This window comes from Octopus sinensis, linkage group LG6, assembly GCF_006345805.1.
Source record: "Octopus sinensis linkage group LG6, ASM634580v1, whole genome shotgun sequence".
NCBI lineage: Eukaryota > Metazoa > Mollusca > Cephalopoda > Octopoda > Octopodidae > Octopus > Octopus sinensis.
In genome coordinates this window covers 21,248,665-21,272,725 of record NC_043002.1, presented here as the reverse complement: position 1 = coordinate 21,272,725, position 24,061 = coordinate 21,248,665, and the positions used below count along the sequence as shown (strand labels likewise).

Genomic DNA, 24,061 nt, shown 5'->3' with positions numbered 1-24,061 from the left:
CGTCGGCGACTAAACCGGCAGCCCCACCAAGCTTGCTTGGTGAGGAGGGTGTTTATTGGACACCCTGCGGGATGAAAAACAAAACCCGTCAAAGGATGGAGGAACTCTTGAGAGTCAATGGCCATCCAATAAATGTCTTAAGGCTGGATCATGCACGGGGACATAGAAATAATCGGACTGAATACCCGATCGCGCGGTTAAACCATTGGGATTGAAGGACTCCTAGCCTTTGTTAGGGCATCCTTCTAGGAGAAGGTAACTCAGGTAACTGGGATAACTCCGACATAAAACCTGCGGCTCAGTGGTTACCGATGATGTTAACTTGTTCTTCTTTTCGGATTATGGCTGCTGTTGCTTAGTGAGTGGGATTGACTCAGTGCACAGCCTTTCCTCACTTAAAAAAAAATCTTCTTGCACAGGCATTGCACAATAACAACATTGATTAAGCTTCGTGCAATAGCCATACTCGATAACAAGGGGGCAGCCACCATGTATGTATGTATGTATGTATGTATATTCTTCTACTCTTTTACTTGTTTCAGTCATTTGACTGTGGCCATGCTGGAGCACCACCTTTATTCAAGCAAATCAACTAGTACTTATTCGGTTGTTGATGTTGGGGGGACAAACACTGACACACAACACACACACACACACACACACACACACACACACAACACACACACACACATATATATATATATACATACATTCAGTTTCCGTCTGCCAAATCTACTCCCAGAACCATGTGGTTGGTAAGCAAGCTACTTATCACACAGCCACTCCTTCAACTATATTTGAAGAAGGAGAGAGAGAGAGAGAGAGAGAGAGAGAGAGAGAGAGAAAGAGAGAGAGAGAGGTACATTGATGGCTAGATAGACACCTGTATGTATGCCACACAACTATATGTGTTGTGCAACATAAAATATATATTGGTTATTTCGTACTGCAATATGAGACAAAGATGGATGCTCGTAGATCAAATATATAACTCATAGTTACATGTCAAATAAAACATAGATTCTTGAAGAATGAAAATGTGACATGTAAAAATCTAATATACAATAAGGTTACTGGTTAGATCAGCAACAGAACATTATACATTTATCAGGATCTCTCTTTTAATTAAAATAAGCTACAGGGTATTTGTTGACATGTTTTCATTCAGTAAACATTTCAGATCACATTTTTTTTTACAGTAATTATTTGAAATCTCAACTTTATTTAAAACAAACTCATGAACATGAGTATGAGTATAATGATGATGATGATGATGATGACGACGACAAAAATGACATGGTTACTGTTCCAAAAATGCTATTTATTTGAAGTGGATATGGTTTGGGGAATTAACTCCATCACACAGCATCTGTCTCAGCTGAAGCGATATATATATAAATATATATATATAAATATATATATATATATATAATCCTGATTAAAATAAAATGATGACAATGTGGATGATAATGACGATGACAATGACAACAACGATGATGGGGATGATGAAGGTCATAGTAGTGATAATGAGGATGAAGAGCAGAAGGAAGGGGGTGGAGGTGGGTGAAGGTGAGGGTGAAGACAATTATGATGATGATGATGATGATGATGATGTTGAAATTGAAGGTCATAGTGGGGATAATGGGGAAGAGGAAAGGAAGGAAGGAGAGGAGGCAGTGAAGGTGAGGGTGAAGCTGATGATGATGATGAATTCAATTGACAATGTATTATCTTCTGTTAAGCTTCTTAAAAGAATTATATGACTAAAGGGAGAGAACAAAGCAACAACAACAACAACATCAGCAACAGCAAAAACAATAATAACAGTGACAGATGCTATATTTGAAGCTCTTCCTGCCACCCTGTCATCATCATCACCATCATCACAACCACCATTACTACCACCTTCACCACATCTGTATGTACTACCAACACTACTACTACTACTACTACTACTACTACTACTACTACTACTACTACTAATAATAATAATAATAATAATAATAATAATAATGGGGGAGCATCATAGCCATGTGTTGAGAGGGATTCTTTGGGGTTTGAATAATTCACCTCTGGAAACATGGGTGTTTCGTTCAACACCCTTAACCCTTTAGCATTTAAACCGGCCATATCCGGCCAAAAATATTCTACCTGTTTTATGTTCAAACTAGCCATATTTGGTCTCTCACACCAACCCTACAATATTGTTTAAAAAATTAACAGCTACCTCATCAAAATCTCATAGCTACAAGATAATGCATGATTAATTCAAAACAATGTAGATGAAGAAGCATTAATTTTGGCAGAATAATGCAAACACTAAAGGGTTAAACAATCCTTATTCAGAGACCTTTCGAGTGGGATGGGTTACTCGACCTGAAGAAAATTCTAACTGGTCCCCACCTGCAAGGTCATGTGCTGTTTATCTTGATATGAGATCACCATGTCGCGCCCATATGGTTGTGATGCATGTGCCTAGTGTACCCTTATCAGACGGGTAGTCATGATGGGTATACTGGGCTTCGTATATATTACCCCAGTGTCACTTTGATGGCATGCACTGCTCTCTCACTCAATAATAATAATAATAATAATAATAATAATAATAATAATCATAATAATCCCTTCTACAAAAGGCACAAGGTCTGAAATTTTGGGGGAGGGTTCTAGTCAGCTACATCAACCTCAGCATTTCACTGTTACTTAATTTATCGACTCCGAAAGAATGAAAGGCAAGGTCGACCTCGGTGGAATTTGAACTCAGAACGTAGAGATCAGTGAAATGCTGCTAAGCATCTTGCCCAGCATGCTAATGATTCTGCAAGTTTGCCATCTTAATAATAATAATAGTAATAATAATAATAATAATAATAATAATAATAATATAATAATAATAATAATAATAGTAATAACAACAACAACAATAATAATAATAGTAATAATAATAATAATAATAATAATGATAATAATAATAATTTTGCAGAATGACCCAAGTTGGTTCAGGGAGAATATAAAAATTGATATCATGGCCAAGTTGAGAAAGTTTTGCACTGGAAACCCTGTCAGAAATGAGGGTTTGAAGCTGGAAGTACTTGGTATAAAGAGTACATGAGTTGGAAAATGCAAGATTTAAATGGATAAAAAAACAGAAAGTAATAAGCCAGATATAACTTTAATAGACAAGGAAAAGCAAATTTGCTTACTGATTGATCCATCGTGTCCATTTTATTCCAGAATTGTGAAGAAGAAGTGAAAAATTAAAAAATATATATAACTCCCTTAAAATTTGAGATTGCAAGAATTTAGAATACGAAAACTAAAGATTGTGCCTGTAATAGCTGGTGCATTAGGAACTGTGAGTAAAGATACAGACAAATGGTTGAAGGAGATTGGAATGTAATGTCCTGTAGAGCTTCTACTGAAAGTTTGCCTCTTAGGAACAGGGAAGATAATAAGAAGCGTTTTGAGCACATGAAAGATTGCTGAAAGCTTATGGATATGTAAGGTTACAGGTGGTAACTGGATACCTACATAAATTCTATAAGGAATAATATCAATCCTGAGTCAGGTTGAAGAGTCTTATAATAATGCAAGTAATTGCATTACTTAGTTTGTCGGTAATGCTTTCATGTTTATTTATGCGCCCTTTTCAAGCCTAGCCAAGCTCATGGGCCTGGTTTCTCGGTTTCTGTGGATGTGTTCACCTCAGCTGGATGGGACGCCAGTCCCTCACAGCGTTACTCAAGAAATAGGAAGGAAGATTGAGAGAAAGTTGGGGTGAAAGAGTACAACAGGGGTTGTCACCACTCCCTGCCGGAGCTTCGTGGAGCTTTAGGTGTTTTCGCTCAATAAACACATACAACACCCGGTCTGGGAATCGAAACCACGATCCTCCAACTGCGAGTCCGCTGCCCTAACCACTGGGCCACTGTGCCTCCATTGCTTTCATGTAATTAGAGAAAAAGCAGGAGAGAAAAGCGTCCATGATGTGAGGTAGAGGGAATGTAATTGTGACTCTTTCAGGTGATTAGTTGAAGGGAAAAAGAGGAGAAAGAAAAAGGTGAGAAAAAAAGGGGATAAGGCAAAGAGGGATAATGAAAAAGAGGGAGAGAGAAGTGTCCATGATGTGAGGTAGGGGAAATGTAATATTCATTACATGGTTAAAAAAAAGTTAGTTGAAGGTAGAGGAGGAGAGTTAAAATATAATTTTAGCAGAGGGGTGATGTTCTGATGGCGAGGTTAAAGAAAGGCACAGTGAGAAGGGGAGGGAGAGAGAGAAGGGAGAAAGACAATGATGGTGGTGGTGGATGGCAGATATATGCAATTCAATTAAAGCTTGTATCATATGTACTGGGGATATTTTTTTTGTTTATAAGAAAAATAGAAAAATAAGAGTGAATATTTATTTTATGAGTATTGTGTATTAAGTCTATAAAATTGTACATAAAGTATATAAAGATATTTAAACATAATCAAATAGGGTAATAAAATAAATTATTATTACCAGTGGCCTAGCACAAAAGACAAATTAGTCATTAGACTATATATTTTTCGTATAGAAATATAATAAAAGGCTTCCAAATAAGGAAGCGTAGTGCTAGAAACACAAAAAGGGATAAATTCATGAAAGGAATGAAAATTAAAAACATTTACCATCTCAGCTATATCCCAGACCGAACGGTTTCTACCTATTTTTAGCAAACACAGAATATATTTGCCAGGCCAGGTTCTTCAGTGGGAAGCCTTCGTAATCCTAGATGCACAGACTGTTAGAAGCACATGTAGATCTAACGGTTTGTATATCCTAACTTTTCAAACCTTTGCGCAGACGCAAAACATACCCGGCGAACAGAGAGGATGCTGGTAAAAAATTTACGAACAAATTTATCAAGCAATATTTAAACATAATCAAATAGGGTAATAAAATAAATTATTACCAGTGGCCTAGCACAAAAGACGAATTAGTCATTAGACTATATATTTTTCGTATAGAAATATAATAAAAGGCTTCCAAATAATGAAGCGTAGTGCTAGAAACACAAAAAGGAATAGTATATAAAGTGTATATTCAAAGTGCATTAAGTAATCATTGTATTTCATTTTCTTTCACTTTTCAATGAGCAGCAGATGAGTGACTATCTTTTGATACAGACAAAACCACAGGCTGCACTTTCAGGTTTTTGGGATAAAATTTTCAGAAATAACCCAATAGGTTTACCATTATTTCCATGAATTCACAGGTCCCACTAGTAATTCCGTGAATTCACAGGTCCCGCTAGTAATTATGTGAATTCACATGTCCTACTAGTAATCCCATGAATTCACAGGTTTCGCTAGTAATTCCATGAATTCACAGGTCCCACTAGTAATTCTGTGAATTCACAGGTCCCCACAGGTCCTACTAGTAATTCCGTGAATTCACAGGTCTGGCTAGTAATACCATGAATTCACAGGTCCTACTAGTAATTCCTTGAATTCACAGGTCCTGCTAGTAATTCCTTGAATTCACAGGTCCTGCTAGTAATTCCGTGAATTCACAGGACCCACTAGTAATTCCATGAATTCACAGGTCTCACTAGTAATTCTACAAATTCACAGGTCCTGCTAGTAATTCCGTGAATTCACAGGTCCCATTCGTAATTCTGCAAATTTACAGGTCCTACTAATAATCCCATGAATTCACAGGTACCCCGGTGCTTAACTAAATGATGAAAGGCAAAGTGAAACTTTGCAGAATTTGAACTTTGAACGTAGAGATGGATAAAATGACAACTGCAAGAATAATGCCCCCCTAAAACCACTATCACTTCAGTTACCATGACTACCAGTAAAACTACCACCAACACCATTACCTAGCCACTACAACAACCACCACCACTACACCTATCATAATGACTAGTTCAACTATGAACTAGCAGCAGTGCATCTATATCAGGCATCGGCAAACTTTTTTGAGAACTTGGCCACATGACATGGCTCATCATTAGGTGGGCCACATGAGACATGGCTCATCATTAGGTGGGCCACGTGAGACATGGCTCATCATTAGGTGGGCCACATGAGACATGGCTCATCATTAGGTGAACCACATGACACATGGCTCATCATTAAGTGGGCCACATGAAAATGGCTCATCATAAAATTCAAAGTAATTTTTAATTAAGCGTGCCATTTTGAAAGTCCTGTGGGCCACATGTGACCCAAAGGCCACAGTTTGCCCATGACTGAGAGTCAGTATAGCTTCTATATTGACTCTCAATCTGCTTGAAATAGCAGCCAAATCTTATTCGTAGTCATAGACTGATTCACTAATCCTGAAAACAAGACATAGTGGTCATGGTTGGAATGCCTATGAATTTAGGTCTGTTCAGTCAGGGCTGACCTATGGTTAAACAACACCAGTAACAACAACAAACAACAACCAGTACAACTACCATTACTGCAGTTAATGACACTATTGGAAGTGCAAATCACCACTGCTACCACTACTATAAAACACTATCATCATCATCATCACTGCTACAACCGCCAGAACCATCATCACTATAGTAACAACTACAACAGCTACAGCTGTGAGTACCATCCATACTACAATTACCAACGTCCCCATCAGTGAGATCAGCACTGTTGTAAGTAACATGACCTCTTCTATTGCTAATACCTCACCAATGCTACCAACAGTGCTGTTACCACCACCACCACCACCACCACCACCACCACCATAACTACTACAACCATTGCAACCACCACCATCATTGTCATCATTATCACCACCACCACCACCACCACCACCACCACCACTACCACCATCATCATAGCTACAACAACCACTACACTCACCACTGCGACTGCAACTGCCACTACCGCTGTCACCATAACTACCACCGACACTGCAACCATCACCACAAACACCACTAACACCACCACCACCAACCACCACCACCATCACCACCACCACCACTACCTTCACCACCATTACAATAGCTACAACACCTTCCACTTTCTCATTATCAGCACCACTATGGAAAAGTTCAGGTTGTCCAAAACAAAAACAAGAACAGGAACAAGAAGAAAAAAGAACAACAACACTAGTAACAACAACAACAACAACAATAACAACAATGACAACATCAACTGCAGCAACAGCAACAGGAGTAGCAACAACAACAACAATAACAACAACATCAACAGAAGTAACAGCAACAGTGACAGAGCCTGTCTTAACCTATTTCACTCATTATCCTCTTACTGACAGTGTGATGGTGGTAGTTGTGGGGTGTCTACTGTGACCTCTACCATGGTTTGTAGTGGTGGTGGCGGTGGTGGTGGTGGTGGCGGTGGTGGTGGCGGTGGTGGTGGTGGTGGTAAGGATATTGGTCTTGTTGTTAATACCCAAGTCAACCCTAATCCCGTACAACCAGGATAAAGCGGACGGGCCCAACCAGGACCATCATGTCTCTTTTTAAAGAAATCTTGAACTACATTATCAAACATACCCTTCTTTTTTTTTCATGACGATGAGCTTTACTTTGAGTCAATTTTTGCTATTATTTCTAGCAAATAGAGTTACTAGGTATAAGCTTCTTTTACAGAACATTTATTACTCCTGGAAGCAGGGGTTGCATAACAAAAAGCAGTATCATTGTTAAAGGTAAGGCAGTGAGCTGGCAGAATCCCAGCTCTGTCTGGCCCCGTGTCGGTGGCACGTAAAAGCACCATCCGTTCGTGGCCGTTCGCCAGCTCTGTCTGGCACCTGTGCAGGTGGCATGTAAAAAACACCCACTACACTCGCGGAGTGGTTGGCGTTAGGAAGGGCATCCAGCCGTAGAAACACTGCCACATCTGACTGGGCCTGTCGAAGCCTTCCAGCTTCACAGACCCCAGTTGACCCGTCCAACCCATGCTAGCATGGAAAGCGGACGCTAAATGATGATGCAGGTGTGACTGTGGTAAGAAACTTGCTTCCCAACCACATGGTTGTATGTATGTATGTATGCGTGCATGTATATGTTTGTGTGTCTGTGTTTGTCCCCCCAACATTGCTTGACAACCAATGCTGGTGTGCTTACATCCCCATCACATAGCGGTTCGGCAAGAGAGACTGATAGATTAAGTACTAGGCTTTCAAAGAATAAGTCCCAGGGGTAGATTTGCTCGACTAAAGGCAGTGCACCAGCATGGCCGCAGTCAAATGACTGAAACAAATAAAAGAATAAAAGAATAAGGAACTATGCAACCACTCTGGAGTGGGTGCAATGAGATAATGCATCCATTACATTCTGTAGAGTGGTTGGTGATAGGAAAGGCATCCAGCTGTAGACACCAAAACAAATGCCATGTACAAGTATCAGTTAAGTCTCTGGGAGTAGTGGTTCCAAATACCTGTGATGACCCATCCAACCCATGCCAGCATGGAAAGCAGGCATGAAATAATATTGATGCTGTTGATGAAGATCATAATGATAATGACAATGGTGATGATAATGGTGGTGGTGGGGGGGGGAGATCAGTGGTGGTAGCAGTTATGATGATGATGATGATAATGACAATGTTGATGATAATGGTGGTGGTGGGGAGATCAGTGGTGGTGGTGGTGGTGGTGGTAGCAGTTATGATGATGATGATGATGATGATGAAGATGACAATGTTGATGATAATGGTGGTGGTGGGGAGATCGATGGTGGTGGTGGTGGGGAGATCGATGGTGGTGGTGGTGGTAGCAGTTATGATGATGATGATGATGATGATGATGATGACAATGTTGATGGTAACAGTAGTGGTGGGGAAATCAGTGGTGGGGTTGGTGGTGGTGGTTGTGGTGGTGATGTGTAGGTTTAAACATTAGATTCATGACAAAAGAACTGTGCTCTCATTTCATATGCAATAACAGCCTACTAATTGAATCTGGATTTCAGTTCTCTGTTTTTGTGAATCAAGACAAAATCTAGAAGTTACATGAAGCCATAGGTAGACCTGCTGATTACAGTCAGCGAGAAAGTTCTACACTTTTGCTGAGGCTATGCATGAGAAGCAGCCACAAAGAAATCAGTGAATTTTCTGTTCCCATTTATGATTGAGTTAATTCAGTTCACATATGCATTTGATACATCGAGTTGAAAGCTAATTTTATTTTTAGTTCAGTTTATTCTTCCAAAATGCTACAAATGAATCATTTTTTTTTTTTTTTAAATAGTAATTATCTCTTAGAAAATTAAAAAGATTTCATTTTTATATTTGACTAGCAGTATCGCCCGGCGTTGCTCGGGTTTGTAAGGGAAATAACTATATCAGCATTTTTAGAGATGTAAAGTATAATAGCCATCTCAATATGGCTAACCACAAAGGGGGGGGGGGTATTACTGTAGCTTTTTATGTTCTGAGATTTAATAATAAATTTTTAGAGAGTTACTTCCCTTATATATGCCAAAAATGCATTAAAAATGGGAAAAATTGATGGTAAATTTTTTTTTAAATCATAGACTCATCGTGGATGCGTGCTAATACCCAGAAGGGCTCGATATGAATCACGACTATAAGATACCCGGTTTTGGTTAAACTGCACTGCAAAATGTGGGAGTAGTTAGGAATCTAAATCGTAGGAGACAGACAGCATACAACCTCACTTTTATATATAAAGATTTGCAAGATTCTTGATGTCAACTTGTGTGTTGAGACAGATTTTGTTGCATCTTGTTAGGGTCGTTATGCCAATAATAACACATGCACTGATTCTGTTCCACTTCCTTTATTATTATTATTATTCTGACTTTATGGTTTGAGTTCAAATGCCAAGGTGGTTGAATCTACCTTTCGTCCTTTTGAGGTTGATAATGTAAGTAGCAGTTGAGTACAGGAGTTTATGTAATTGACTTACCCACTCTCTTGAAATTGCTGGCTTTGTGCTAAAATCTGAGACCACTATTAGCCAACAAAGCAGCAAGCTTGCAGAATCACTAGTATGCTAGGTAAAATGCTTAGTGGCATTAGTTCTGGCTTTATGTTCTGAGTTCATATTCTTCTGTTGCTGACTTTGCCTTTCATCCCTTCTGGGTCAATAAAATAAGTACCAGTTAAGCACTGGAAGTGGTGTAATCAGCTAGCTCCTTTCCACCAAAAATTTCAGGTCTTATGTAGAAAGAATTATTATTAGTCAACAAATCAAATAATTAGCTGTTTGATTTGTCATTAAGTAATCCCCTGAAGAAACACATCTTACGCTTTTAATGGGGTTCAACGGACCGTTAGGTAACAACTTAGTTATGCAACCCCATGCTCCTCAGACACGGCAGTTATGGATTCTCATATATATATATATATATATATATATACCGGAGTAAGCACTTAAATGTGGAACAAGGTGGAAGAAAGTGTACTCAAATACCAGAGGTAGAGTAATATGCTTTATTTAAAAGCAGAAGAAATATAACAAAAGCTGTTACTCATTCATTATTTCTTTTCTTTTTTAACAAATCTGTCCGACGAATGGGAATGTGAAACTCTGAGTAACACCTTTTGTTATATTTCTGCTACTTTTAAATAAAGTATATATATATATATAAAATTAAATAAGGGTAGAAATTGATATTAATCAATTAAAACCAGTGGCCTAGCATATTTTTAAAAAATTTGAAGATTAAAAATTTTATACATACAAAATTTAGTGGTCATTCCTCTAAATTTTGTATATATATATAAAGGGAAAATTTATGAAAATAAACAAAAGACGAAGGCAGGTGGTATACAAACAAACAGATGTATTAGTATAGCACTCAGGAATAGAAAAAGTCTTTTACGTTTCGAGCCTATGCTCTTCTACAGAAAGATACACAGAAAAAAAACAAGGAGAGAAAAAAAATGTGTGTAGTAGCTAACGATATAAGCATGTATACATGCATTATGTATGTATGTGTATATGTATGCATGTTTGTAAAATAATGTAATATCAATTTTTATTTATTTATCTTACAGTTTATTATGTCCATTGACAGAAGAAAGCTGAATGAGTTAATACTATCAGGTAGATAAAAAGGAATTTCTTTGTTTTTACAGTAATTTGGTTTTAATTATTTTACATATTCTGAAATCTCTACCCATCATGTACACATTGCTTAGTTGATTTACTCTACAACATATGTCATAGCACCTATTTTCCCCACCTTTTTTTATGGGAAGTTGTAATCAGTGAAGCCAATCTATGCACATAAATTTTATCCATCAGTAAACGACAAAAGACTAAACTGGACTGCAACCAGGTTTTCATTTATTTGTTCTTTCTTGTCACAGAGTCACATATTTTTGGAGGAAGGTTTTAGGATTAAATGCTTTGTTGTGTTGGCACATGGCTCAGTGGTTAGAGCATCAGGCTCACAACCATGAGGTAGTGAGTTCAATTCCTGGGCCAGGCCTTGTGTTGTGTTTTTGAACATGACACTTTATTTCACATTGCTCCAGTTCACTCAGCTGTAGAAATTAGTTGTTGTTGTTATTGTTGTTAAGCAACAAGACAGGTAAGGGTGAGTAGGTGATGGTCTAGGGCTTAGGGGCAGGGGACCCCAGACCTTGGGAAAAAAAAAACTTTGGGCATCTTGTTGTAGTCAAGGGCTTTTTGTTGAGACCCGACACCACTGGGAAGTGGCCCTCGAAGTGGCTGGAAATGGAGATCTCCAGGTCCAAATTCTTGAACAGCAGAAATGAGTTGTGACATCACTGGTGCCAACCTGTATCAGCCCCTTTGCCTTTCCTTGGACAACATCAGTGGCAAGGAGAGAGGAGGCTGGTATGCATGGGCGACTGATGGTCTTCCATAAAACAACCTTGCCCAGACTTGTGCCTCAGAGGGTAACTTACTAGGTGCAATCTGATGGTCATTCAGGATCAGAGAGGGTCTTTACCATTCATCCTGTGTTGAGCTATGTGTCCCTTTTGTTTTTGAGTTCAAATCCAAATGTATCTCTTACTTGATATATGAACTTCTTGTATTGTTACATAGTTTTTCTGTGAGCATCAGTTAATAAGTCTTCTGAGACAGATTAGTCATTTCATACATGTTCTTTGCTACATGTTTCTGTTGTTTATTATGTTATTTGTTGCATGTCTGAGATGCTGTATGACTGAATACTTAACATACATATCTCAATCACAAAGTCCTGGGTGTGATCTCACTGTGTGGCATCTTGGGCAAATGTAATTTTCTGTAACATCAAGTTACAGAAAAGATTGTAAGTAAAACCAAACTCAAAGGAAATAGTGGAGAAGCCCCATGAGATGGATTATACCAGGAATTCAAAGTCTCAGCTGTGCCTGCTGCACTGTATCACATTGACACTGCTTGAGAATTGCATAAAGGCTTTTTATATCCTATTACTGGATAAATAATTCAACGAAGCAGTGAGGGAAAGAAAGTTTTCTCTCAATGCAATACAATTACTGTTACACACCACTCAATGCTCTCAATCAACGGCTCAGAGTGAACTGCTTGCTAATCAATTGCTCACCATTCTTTTATTTTATAGCAATGTATCAATCCACTTTTATTCACATAGGGATGGTCGGAATCCTTCCACAACAAGGCTACAATATCCATAGAATATTCAGCTGTTTATATGCTAATTCAGTCAATTGAATAACTGATTTTTCATAGGTGCAAATTCCAACCAAGATCTATTTTATCATTTTTGGTGTTTCAAAGACAGCCAGCTGGCAGAATCATTACCATGTTGGACAAAATGCTTAGTGGCATTTCTTTTGCTTTTATATTGAGTTAAAATTCCACCATGGTTGACTTTGTCTTTGATTCTTTCAGGGTCAATAAAACAAGAACCAGTTCAGCAGACGGCTTCATTGACTAATCCCCACTTCCTTCAAAATTTCTGGCCTTGTGCCAAAACTTAAAATCATTAATTTTGATGTTTCATGACTGCTGTGCATCATATGCTCAATGTACTGTCCATATGTGTATGTCTATTACTACATGTGACTATAAAGTACCACATGTGAATTTTACTTGTTACATTTGTCTTTTGTGTTGCATATGTTCATTGTTTCTCACATGTTGTTGCTACATATCGAGGTATGTTTTATTTGTCATGCATATCTGTTGAGGTATCAAAACATTCAGTAATCTTTCAGCTACTAAATAAAGTATGTTTTTTGCACAGAAACTCTTTTTTACTTCAAAAATAACCTTGGAAACAAGGTCAGGTCACACAATTTTGAGGTCTTTAGCTAAGGGAAGCAACTCTGCCTGAACAATATGTCTTAGATAGAGCATAATGAGAAAATGTTTTGCCAGGGAATGAAACATCGAAGATATACAATCAACTTTATTATTATTATTTAATAGATAACCTTTTAATGTGAAGTATGTTTGTCTGTGTTTTGTTTAGCCAAGAGTTGCCTCTAATGTAGCAGACCCATTGCTTACATTCTTTTTCTTCCTGAAATACTGTAAATCTGTCTTTTGATGTAAGGGTGTGTTTTAAGAGAGATTTGGCTGCTATTTGTAGTAGCTTAAGTTACCACAGAGACACCTGTATGTGTGTATGTGTGTGTTTTGTTGTGGTGAAAAAATACTATTACTCAGAACATTTTGCACAATAATTTTAAAGAAATCTGGACATCTTTCTTACTGCTAACTATTCAACTTCAAATTACAATTGTTAATTGCTGGAAGCCAAGTAGACTGAGATGTACATATAGCGTAATCGTTTAGAATTTCAATACAATGTTTTGAACTCATTATCTTGTGGTTAGTAATCCATTACCTTAAATTTGAAGCCATTAAGTCATTAAACATTATTTTACTGGGTTTAGTCTTTTGACTGTCGGCATGATGGGGTATCACCTTCAAAAATTTAATTGATTCTACTGACCTCAGTATGTAATTCAATCTGGCATTTATTTTATAGATCTCTGCTTGATGAACTTTGAGACACAGTGGGACACAATACTTGATTTAATGACAAATGTAAACACACATCCACACACACATATTAAGTGCAAGAACGACTGTGTGGTTGAGAAGTTTGCTTCCCAACCACATGGTTACATGTTCAGTCCCTCTGCATAGTACCTTGGGCAAGTGTTTTCTACTAATTCCCTAGGCCAGCCACAGACTTGTGACTGAATTTGGTAGACGGAAACTGCAGCATTGTTCATCAGAAAATGACCAAATAGCATGTTTATAAAGAAGAGTTGTTTACTTCACACTCCTCGTGTGCCAATTCTGCCTATAAGAAAAGAACATATAATACAAAATGGCTGTAGATCATAACACCTGGGCAATGCCAAGGGTGCATTACTAGGCTATATGGTAAGTAGCTTGCTAACGAACCACATGGTTCTGGGTTCAGTTCCACTGCATGGCACCTAGGGCAAGTATCTTCTACTATAGCCTCAAGCCGACCAAAGCCTTGTGAGTAGATTTGGTAGATGGAAACTGAAAGAAGCCTGTCATATATGTGTGTGTGTGTGCGTGTGTATTTGTGTGTCTGTGTTTGTCTCTCCAACATCGCTTGACAACCAATTCTGGTGTGTTTACGTCCCTGTAACTAAGCGGTTTGGCTAAAAGACCAATAGAATAAGTACTAGGCTTACAAAGAATAAGTTCTGGGGTCGATTTGTTTGACTAAAGGTGGTGCTCCAGCATGGCTGCAGTCAATTGACTGAAGCAAATAAAAGAATATATATATGTATATATGTATGTGAGGGCTTGTATGTACCCTTGACATGACATCATTGCTGTAAACAAGCATCAGTGCTTGGCTATGGGGAAATATTACCTTGTTTGGAAGCAGGCGAGGGTTAGTAACAGGAAAGGCATCTGGTCATAGAAAATCTTACTGTACTTTTGAATATCACGTGCTGGTTGTAATCACTGCATGTCACATATGCCTGTTTAAAGTTACATGTGACTACTGCTTGGTGCAAAGGTTAGTTCTTGCATGTTACAACAGAGTGATATCATTCAAAGGTAGTCTGGTCAGTCATGTGATCATGTAACATATAACCACTGTATGTTATGCATACCTATTTCTATTTCTTTACTACCCACAAGGGGCTAAACACAGAGGGGACAAACAAGGACAAACATAGGTATTAAGTCGATTACATCGACCCCAGTGCTTAACTGGTACTTAATTTATCGACCCCGAAAGGATGAAAGGCAAAGTCGACCTCGGCAGAATTTGAACTCACAACGTAACGCAGACGAAATACCGCTAAGCATTTCGCCCAGTGTGCTAACGTTTCTGCCAGCTCTCCGCCTTGCATATGTTATGCATACCATGTGCATGTTACATGTAACAGCTGAATGTCATACATGCCTGTCATGTGGGAGATTTAAATTGTAGCGTGTCACATATAATTATTGTTTGTTACATGTGACTGTTATATGTTACACACATGTCTGTTTCAAATTTTCAGTGTCTGAGTCACATCCCAATGTTGAATTACATTTCGAACATAAACTGAAGCAATGTTCTTTCAATGGTAAACCTAAAGCAATTTTTGAAACGTGAGTATTTTACATTATTGAATGTCAACGACAATCACATTATACCATAATCATCATCATTACCACCACCACCACCACCACTTCCATTATCACCACTACTATAACCACAACCTCCCACCATCATCACCATTAACACCACCACCACCACTAATACTATTACCACCACCATCATCGTCACCATTGTCCTCAATAACACCACCAGCACTACTACCATCATCATTCTCAGCAACAACAATACTAGCAGCACTTGCCATCCTCTTGTTCCTTTTCTTTCTCCCCATTTTCTTTTCATCATTAATATAATCGCAAAAGCACTTCCAAAGCCACCACTACCACCACCACCACCACCACCACCACCACCACCATCACAACCATCACCACCAACACCATCACAACCACCACCACCATCACAACCAACATCACAACCACCACCACCACCACCACCACCAATACAAAAGAGTTATCACCTCTCCACCTCTAATATCCTAAACTTTCTATATTGTCAGACCTTCAAAAGAAACTGTTGAGCAAGACTTTGATGTTGTGTTTGGCAATGATGGAGCTTATTCTGCTGTCCGGAACCAAATTATGAAAACAACGAAGTTTGATTTCCAGCAGAAGTTCATTCCACATGGCTACATGGAATTAAGTATTCCACCTAACGAGGCGGGACAAGTGAGTACCTCATGTTCATATGTATACACAAACGTTGTACATTTGTGTATGCATTTCAGTGAGTGAGCATGTTCATGTATGCCTCCATGTACATATATACACACATGTAGGGTGCATAACCTAGTTGTTAGGGTGTTACTTGAGATCATGGTTTCAGTTCCTGGACTGGGTGGTGCATTGTGTTCTTGAGTAATACACTTCATCTCATATTGCTCTCCAATCACTTTGACACCTGATGTGCACCTGTTCTAACGATGTCAATTTGATAGAGGAAGTGAGCTAATATAGAGTATATATATTTGATCACTGTAAACAGATCGTTTATGCAGGTTGTTCAACATTAAATTTCAGAATTGTCTTCCTTGGACTATGAGAAACTACCATTCATGCATATATATATATATATATATATATATATATATATATATATATATATATATATATATATATATATATATATATATATATAGGGAGACTTTATGAAAAAAAAACAAAAGACGAAGACAAGTGGTGTACAAAACAAACAGATGTATTAGTATAATGCTCAGGAATAGAAAAAGTCTTTTACATTTCGAGCCTACGCTCTTCTACAGAGAAGGACACAGAAAAAACAAGGAGAGAAAAAGAAGAGAAAAATAATATATATATATATATATATTATTTTATTCTTTTACTTGTTTCAGTCATTTGACTGCGGCCATGCTGGAGCAGTGCCTTTTAGTTGAGCAGATCAACCCCAGGGCTTATTCTTTGTAAGCCTAGTACTTATTCTATCGGACTCTTTTGCCGAACCGCTAAGTTACGGGGACGTAAACACACCAGCATCAGTTGTTAAGCAATGTTGGGGTGACAAACACATACACACATTTACATGCACACACACACACACATATATATATTTACTGGAGCAGCCCCTGGCTTCCCAGACCCCGGTCGAACCGTCCAACCCGTGCTAGCGTGGAAAACGGACGTTAAACGATGATGATGATGATGACATATATATGACAGGCTTCTTTCAGTTTCCATCTACCAAATCCACTCACAAGGCTTTGGTCGGCCCGAGGCTATAGTAGAAGACACTTGGCCAAGGTGCCATGCAGTGGGACTGAACCATGTGGTTGGTAAGCAAGCTACTTACCACACAGCCAACCCTGCTGGTATACATATGGCCTTCCAGCAGAGAAATCGTCTCCAGTTAGGGTTTGACTACTGTTTACAGCAGCTTCACATAACTATCTGAACTGAGGCCTAAGGTCCTATCAAAGAACTGGAGATGAATTCTAGTGTGTGGATGCCTATTGTGTTTCTTCCTTGTGGCCACAGCATTGTAATTTCCATTGCAGCTGTCCATGTCATATTTTACAACCTGTACAGTGTTCATAGAGCATTGAGCAGCAGTTGTAGGAGGCGCAATGGCCCAATGGTTAGGGCAGTGAACTCACGGTCGGAGGATTGCGGTTTCGATTCCCAGACTGGGCGTTGTGTGTGTTTATTGAGCGAAAACACCGAAAGCTCCACGAGGCTCTGGGAGGGGGTGGTGGCAACCCCTGTTGTACTCTTTCGCCCCAACTTTCTCTCACTCTTTCTTCCTGTTTCTTGACTCCGACTTCCTATGCAACTGCTGAGACTGGATGCGCATCCAGCCATCTGTCGATGCTCTCGGTATCGGGGGTTGACCTGCTTTCTCTTCTGCGGGTCTTACGAATAGCAAAGGACCACGTTTTGGACTTCTCCCATCTTGCATGCTCTGGGACGAAGACCGTTCACTCAACAGCAACAGAAGCAGTTGTAATGTTGATATTTTGATACACAGTGCAAATTATCATGATACAAGTAACCCTTTCCCAATATTCAGATGGCTGAATATTTTTTATGCTCTCCAAAACCACTGACTGTTTACCAATACAACAAATTGTTCCTGAGAAAAGGAGACGTAAAAAAATTATCAAGTTTAACCCAAACACTCTGTACATTATCGAAAGCCTGATAATTTGCAATATAATTCTTCATAAAGCTTCTCTTATAGACATAGTGTTAAAAAAAACACACACACAGAAAATTATCAGCAGAAGGCAAAAATTGTCCAGCAGCAACAGTGGCATTGGTCAATCTAGTTTCTTTTTTTTTAACTTCATCAGTAGCAAGTAATAATTTATTTTCCATTTTAATTTAGCATGACTAGGTTTTCTCTTTAAGCTATTGAAACCTGTAGCATATTTTGATAGAAATGTAAATACTTCATTTCTTTAATTCATGATAAAGTTTGCAAAGCATTTTCTTCATTTTAATTTTTAATATATATGTATATATATTTTTAATAACCTCCATAGTTTGCCATGGAATCGAACTGTCTTCATATCTGGCCCCGTGATGAATTCATGATGATTTCCCTGCCAAATTTAGACAAGTCCTTCACTACCACACTTTTTATGCCATTCGAGTTGTTTGAATCATTACACACAAAAGACGATTTGCTGAATTTTTTCGAGAAAACCTTCCCAGATTCTTTACCGCTGATTGGACGGTGAGTGACAAACATTCAGACACACATGCACAATTATAAACACCTATATTTATGCAGGATAGTATCATGCTTTTATATCACTATACACACACATTTACAAATATTTATATGTATGTGTATGTGTTTGTGTGTGTGTGTGTGTTGGCACACACACACACACACACACACACGGGCATTAATTTATTTCTGCCAATAAATTTGTGCGCACGCATGCAAGCATATTGACATAAATAAATCTGTACATATGTAGAGATATTTACATACATAATTTATGTTTTATTTCAGAGATGTACTTGCATGGCAAGTGATCTGATCTGAGATCGTGTGCTGGAACGAAAACAATTGCAGCGTGGAAGGTTTTTATAAGCCATTTAAGAAACACAAAATCCGTCAGATTCACTTCAACATTTAAATTTAATTTGCCAAAATATTTTCGTCTCTTTGAGACCACGACTTGTTCACTGACAAATTTCCGTGCAAAATGTTAAAGTGAATCTAATGGATTTTGCGTGTTTCTCAAATGGCTTATAAACACCTTCCATGCCGCAATTGTTTATTTATGTTGTAAATATACAGAAAATATACGTAGACATTTTACTGTTATCGTATCATTGGAATAATTTATGTCGACAATTTTAATGCCTGCAAACATGTATGTGGTCATCACATAAAGAAATATCAGTCAAATATACATATATTTATTGGCAGGAATTCTGTCGCGACTATGTCCACGTAGACATTAATTGCTATCAAATGAAAGAGAAAGAGTGAGCAAAACACAAACTGGCACGTGGCTACTGTTGGGTTATGGTCAGAAGCAGAGAGAGGCTTGCTTGGATCGGATGAATGACTCCAAGCAAAAAAGAGAGGGTTAATAATTGTATCTGTGCTTGTAAAATTTTATAACTCATTAACCACTGATCTCCGATTGGTCTAAGCAATACACTCGATACAACGAACAGTTAGCTATTGAAATGAGGAAAATAATGTCTTTACATGTGCAAAGAATTTAGGATAACATCCAACGGTCCTGCTTTGAGGTAAATGAGTGTGATTTAAGGGATATTTGGCCATTATTTCCAATTGATTGAGCAAATATGCTGTTGCTCTCTACCCAGAGATTTTGGGAGTTCAGCATCTGCTCATGTTTGAACAGAAGGCCAGGTCATTCTACGTGACTTACACCAGCCTCCAATCGAATTTTCCTGTATTTTATGTGCGTGCGCGCGCGTGCGTGCGTGTGTGTGTGTGTGTGTGTGTGTATGTATGTATGTATGTATGTATGTATGTATGTATGTATGTATGTATGTATGTATGTATGTATAGATTTTCTGTTGGTAAAATCTGGCAATATGTGGGTTCTGTAGGGTGGTGAGCTTGTAGAATCGTTAGCATTTCGGACGAAGTGCTTAGCGATATTTCGTCTGCCGTTACGTTCTGAGTTCAAATTCTGTCGAGGTCAACTTTGCCTTTTATCCTTTCGGGGTCGATTAAATAAGTACCAGTTACGCACTGGGGTCGATGTTATCGACTTAATCCCTTCGTCTGTCCTTGTTTTTCCCCTTGTGGGCAACAAATAAATAAATATGTGAGTTCTGTTCGTGTTTACTTGATATATATGTATATATATATATATATATATATTATATATATATATATATATATATATATATAGAGAGAGAGAGAGAGAGAGAGAGAGAGACCATGTATTTGAATAAACATTGATTGACGTAGCAATTCTGGATGGGGTTGGCCGGAGTTTTTGATATGATATATTTTGTTAATCTGTCGTATTATTGACAGGCACATATGTTCGACGAATTGACATGTCTAGCTGCTCTCTCCTTAACAATTAATCTACAACGTTCTCACCTCTTCACCAGCTTTTATCTACCATTCTTTTTCTCTCGATAATGTCTATATCTTAACTATTCATCAATGAATTATTATGTATCATATTGGCACGAGCAAGGAAGTGTTGAAAATGTTTATTTTTGTATATACGTGGCAATGACGGCTTCTACGGAACGCTTGCGTTAAGAAAAACTAACACTTCTGAGTTTGTCGTAGGTTAGCTTACACGCTGTTAAATAACTTCCTTTTGAAATTCTCCCTGAGGATATATCCGATTCACTGGTTTCGAATATGGAATTTTATTTCTGGAAATGAAGAATCGTGTGTGGAAACAGCTGTAGGTAGGAATTTTGATGTATGAATTTGACTGTCTTTAAATAAAAACTCCACCTGTCTAACACCCGTGGACATATTTACAAAGTCAGAAAACAGCACAGCTCCCATGACTTTCGGAAACATTTTTTCATGCTAAGAGTTGCTGAAGCATGGAACAAACTGCCGGCATCAGTTGTTAGTTGTCGGAGCACTGCATCCTTCAAAACTTCCATGCTTCCTGAGATTCGCCAACACTACACCTGATTTTCTCCCCTCCGTACACACACAAGCATGTATCTGACTCATACACTGTTCGCTTCCCAGACATTTGTACATTACTGCATATGCTTTATACGCACTTTTGACAAGTTGTGGTGCACCTGAGCACTGTATACAATAATTTCATTATTATTATCATTAAAAACATCTGTACATAAATCTTTATCCATTTTCTTCATTTTATTTAAAAAGGTTTATTTAAATACTTCTACGTTTCGGTGATAAACTAATATACTTGCTTTTCTCTGAACGCCGGTATAAACCGGTGAACTAGGATGCTCGCATCTCTTAAGAGACTTTAGTACCTTCACTAATTAAAATGAAATATGTATGTATGTATTATGGAGATGTACTTGCATAGCAAGTAACTTGATCTGAGATCGTGTACTAAAACAAAAATAATTATTGCAGCGTTTAAGATATTTGTAAGTTATGCAAGAACACACAAAAACTGCACCAAGTTTTGTCAGTGAACAGGTCGCGGTTTCAAATCGACGAAAATATTTTGACACAAATTAAATTTAAATGTTGAAGTGAAACTAGTGGTTTTTGTGTGTTCTTGAATGACTTACAAACATCTTCCACGCTGCAATTGTTTATATATATTACTATCAGATCTGTACATATTTTACAAAGCAAAATTATTATTATTATTGTTATTTTTTTGTTTGTTTTAAAGTAAAGTCTAATTAAGGAATTATTTTCCTTTCAGAGAAGCCCTTGTTGAAACATTCTTCAGTAGAAAAGCTCTTCCAATGGTAACAGTCAAGGTAAATATGAGGAGTTATCCCCCCTTGCATTTTTTTTTTTCAGTTCAGCATTATGATTTTCAGACGCTGTTTATCTCCATGCTCACCTTGACTGAGAAACCAAAAGCATTCCAGCCGTGACCAACTTTATCTTGGTAATACATCAAACAGCAATTTAACCCCAAGTCACTCTTGATCGAGTAGTCCTATGATCAAAAACAGTTCCAGCTGTGACCATCGCGTCTTGGCATTGATTTCTGGAATGTGCGACTGATATTTCTTGCAGTTTGAGCGCTATCTTTTCGTGCTGTCATTTTTGTTGTTTAACACTGATGACCAAGATCAAAGATATTCTAGGCGTGACCATCCAATCTATTTAATTTTTAGATATACAGGATGTCCCGAAATTAAGGCAACCGAAGTTTCGGGCTTTAATAACTATCAATAAATGTGATAAGATATGAAAATTATACATCATTATAAAAGTTTAGTGTGTCTTCTTTTTATTTCAGACTTAATAAATCCAGATTTATAAATTAGATAATGGCTATAGACCAAAATACAATCATAACCTTCTACAAATGAGGCGAAAGTAATACATCTATAGCAAAACAACTTTAAATTAACCGAAGAACAGTCTGGAAAACTGTCAAGAAATTTCAAGAGACTGGCTCCACTGCTGAACGACCTGGTCGTGGCCGAAAAAAGAATATGCAGACCCCTCAGCTTATCAAAAGTATCGAAAAATAAGATACAGTGAAATCTTCGATGTTCCGCCAGAATACTGGCTGCCACAGCAAAAATAAGCCGAACATCGATGTATCGAGTGCCGAAGGAGGATCTCAGAATCCATCCCTAGAAGATGAACTGCTGTCATGAGCTCACGCAAGTTTATAAGGCCATGAGATTGGAGAGGATACGTCTTATCCTGCGTCACATTGCTGAAAGCACGCTGCTCAACCTGGTGGTCTCTCCAGGATACTGAAATTTCCAGATACTATATCTCGGGACTCAGGACTGGATATTAGAGATCTGAACACAGCAATGGAGGACCGTGTAGTGTGGAAAGAGGTTGTCGATGGGGTTCCGATCAACCATAGGCTGGTTGAAGGATGATGATGATGAGTAACATTATTAGTTCTAGGAGTGGTTGTAGAAATGAAATTATAGTAGCTATGGAAAGTTAGGTGGGTATAGAAAATGTTTAAAGAGCTATTACCTGTTGTGGATCTTTAGGTTGTTTGTTTCAGTTAATGGTATACTGGGTAGTTATAGTGGTGTGTACACCTTTCAATTGGTGCTATGTTTTGGGTAATGATGTTTGTGACGAAACGGAACAGGTTTTGTCTCAGGTTTTTTGGCAAAGAGGGCGTATAGGATGATGATGATGACGACGACGACGATGACAACTACGAAGACGACGATGATGATGATGACGACGACACATGAGGTGTATTGACATGTATGTGCATTCTGAGGTTTCCTAATGCTGCTGCTACCGATGATGATGATGACATCTTGATCTCTTTCTTTCTTTGATTCTAGTGCCACCCTTACAACGTGGGAGGTAAAGCAGCCATCATGGGAGATGCAGCTCATGCAATGGTACCATTCTACGGACAAGGAATGAATGCTGTAAGTACTTTATTTTCTCTAATCTTTCTGTTTGCCTTCAGCTGACGGGGTAAGGAGCCGAGTCGCCCAACTCGTAGATTGCGAGTTCATATTTCACATTACATATTTGCCTAACACTCTACCACTCCTGTCTCCGTTCATAGTTTCTTCTGCAGAAGTTGATTAACCTTCGCATGCTCAAATTCACTGGTTGGTTCTCAATCGGGGTCCATTTGACACATGGGTTCTTTATAAGAGATTTGGAGGTCCACGCACGCAAAATAATAAACTGGGGATGCAGAGTTCATTTTATATGTATTGGGCTGTCCGGAAAGTTCGTGCCGATTTATAGTAGCTTACCTTTCGACTTATTTTAGAACATGGTCGAGTCAATAAAATAGCATTTGACTACATCTCCATTTAGAGCACAGTTTAAGCTATCTTTTCGTGGAAGAAGGTTTATGCTCTTATAACCTGTTTTAATTCTGTAACCTTTTAAAATGGAAGATAAGAAAGTTCATTTTCGGCACTTGATGC

The 24,061-nt window shown here is 38.2% G+C and overlaps 1 protein-coding gene across 1 annotated transcript in view; it reads left to right on the top strand.

The window, feature by feature from the left end:
- LOC115212889 (kynurenine 3-monooxygenase-like) overlaps nt 1-24,061 on the top strand; it is a 65,619-nt gene that overhangs the window by 30,290 nt on the left and 11,268 nt on the right. Inside the window, exons 4-9 of the mRNA XM_036503703.1 lie at nt 10,969-11,017; nt 15,424-15,514; nt 16,021-16,189; nt 18,520-18,713; nt 21,874-21,931; nt 23,456-23,545. Of these exons, the coding sequence (XP_036359596.1) occupies nt 10,969-11,017; nt 15,424-15,514; nt 16,021-16,189; nt 18,520-18,713; nt 21,874-21,931; nt 23,456-23,545 (651 nt within the window). The remainder of the gene's footprint in view (nt 1-10,968; nt 11,018-15,423; nt 15,515-16,020; nt 16,190-18,519; nt 18,714-21,873; nt 21,932-23,455; nt 23,546-24,061) is intronic.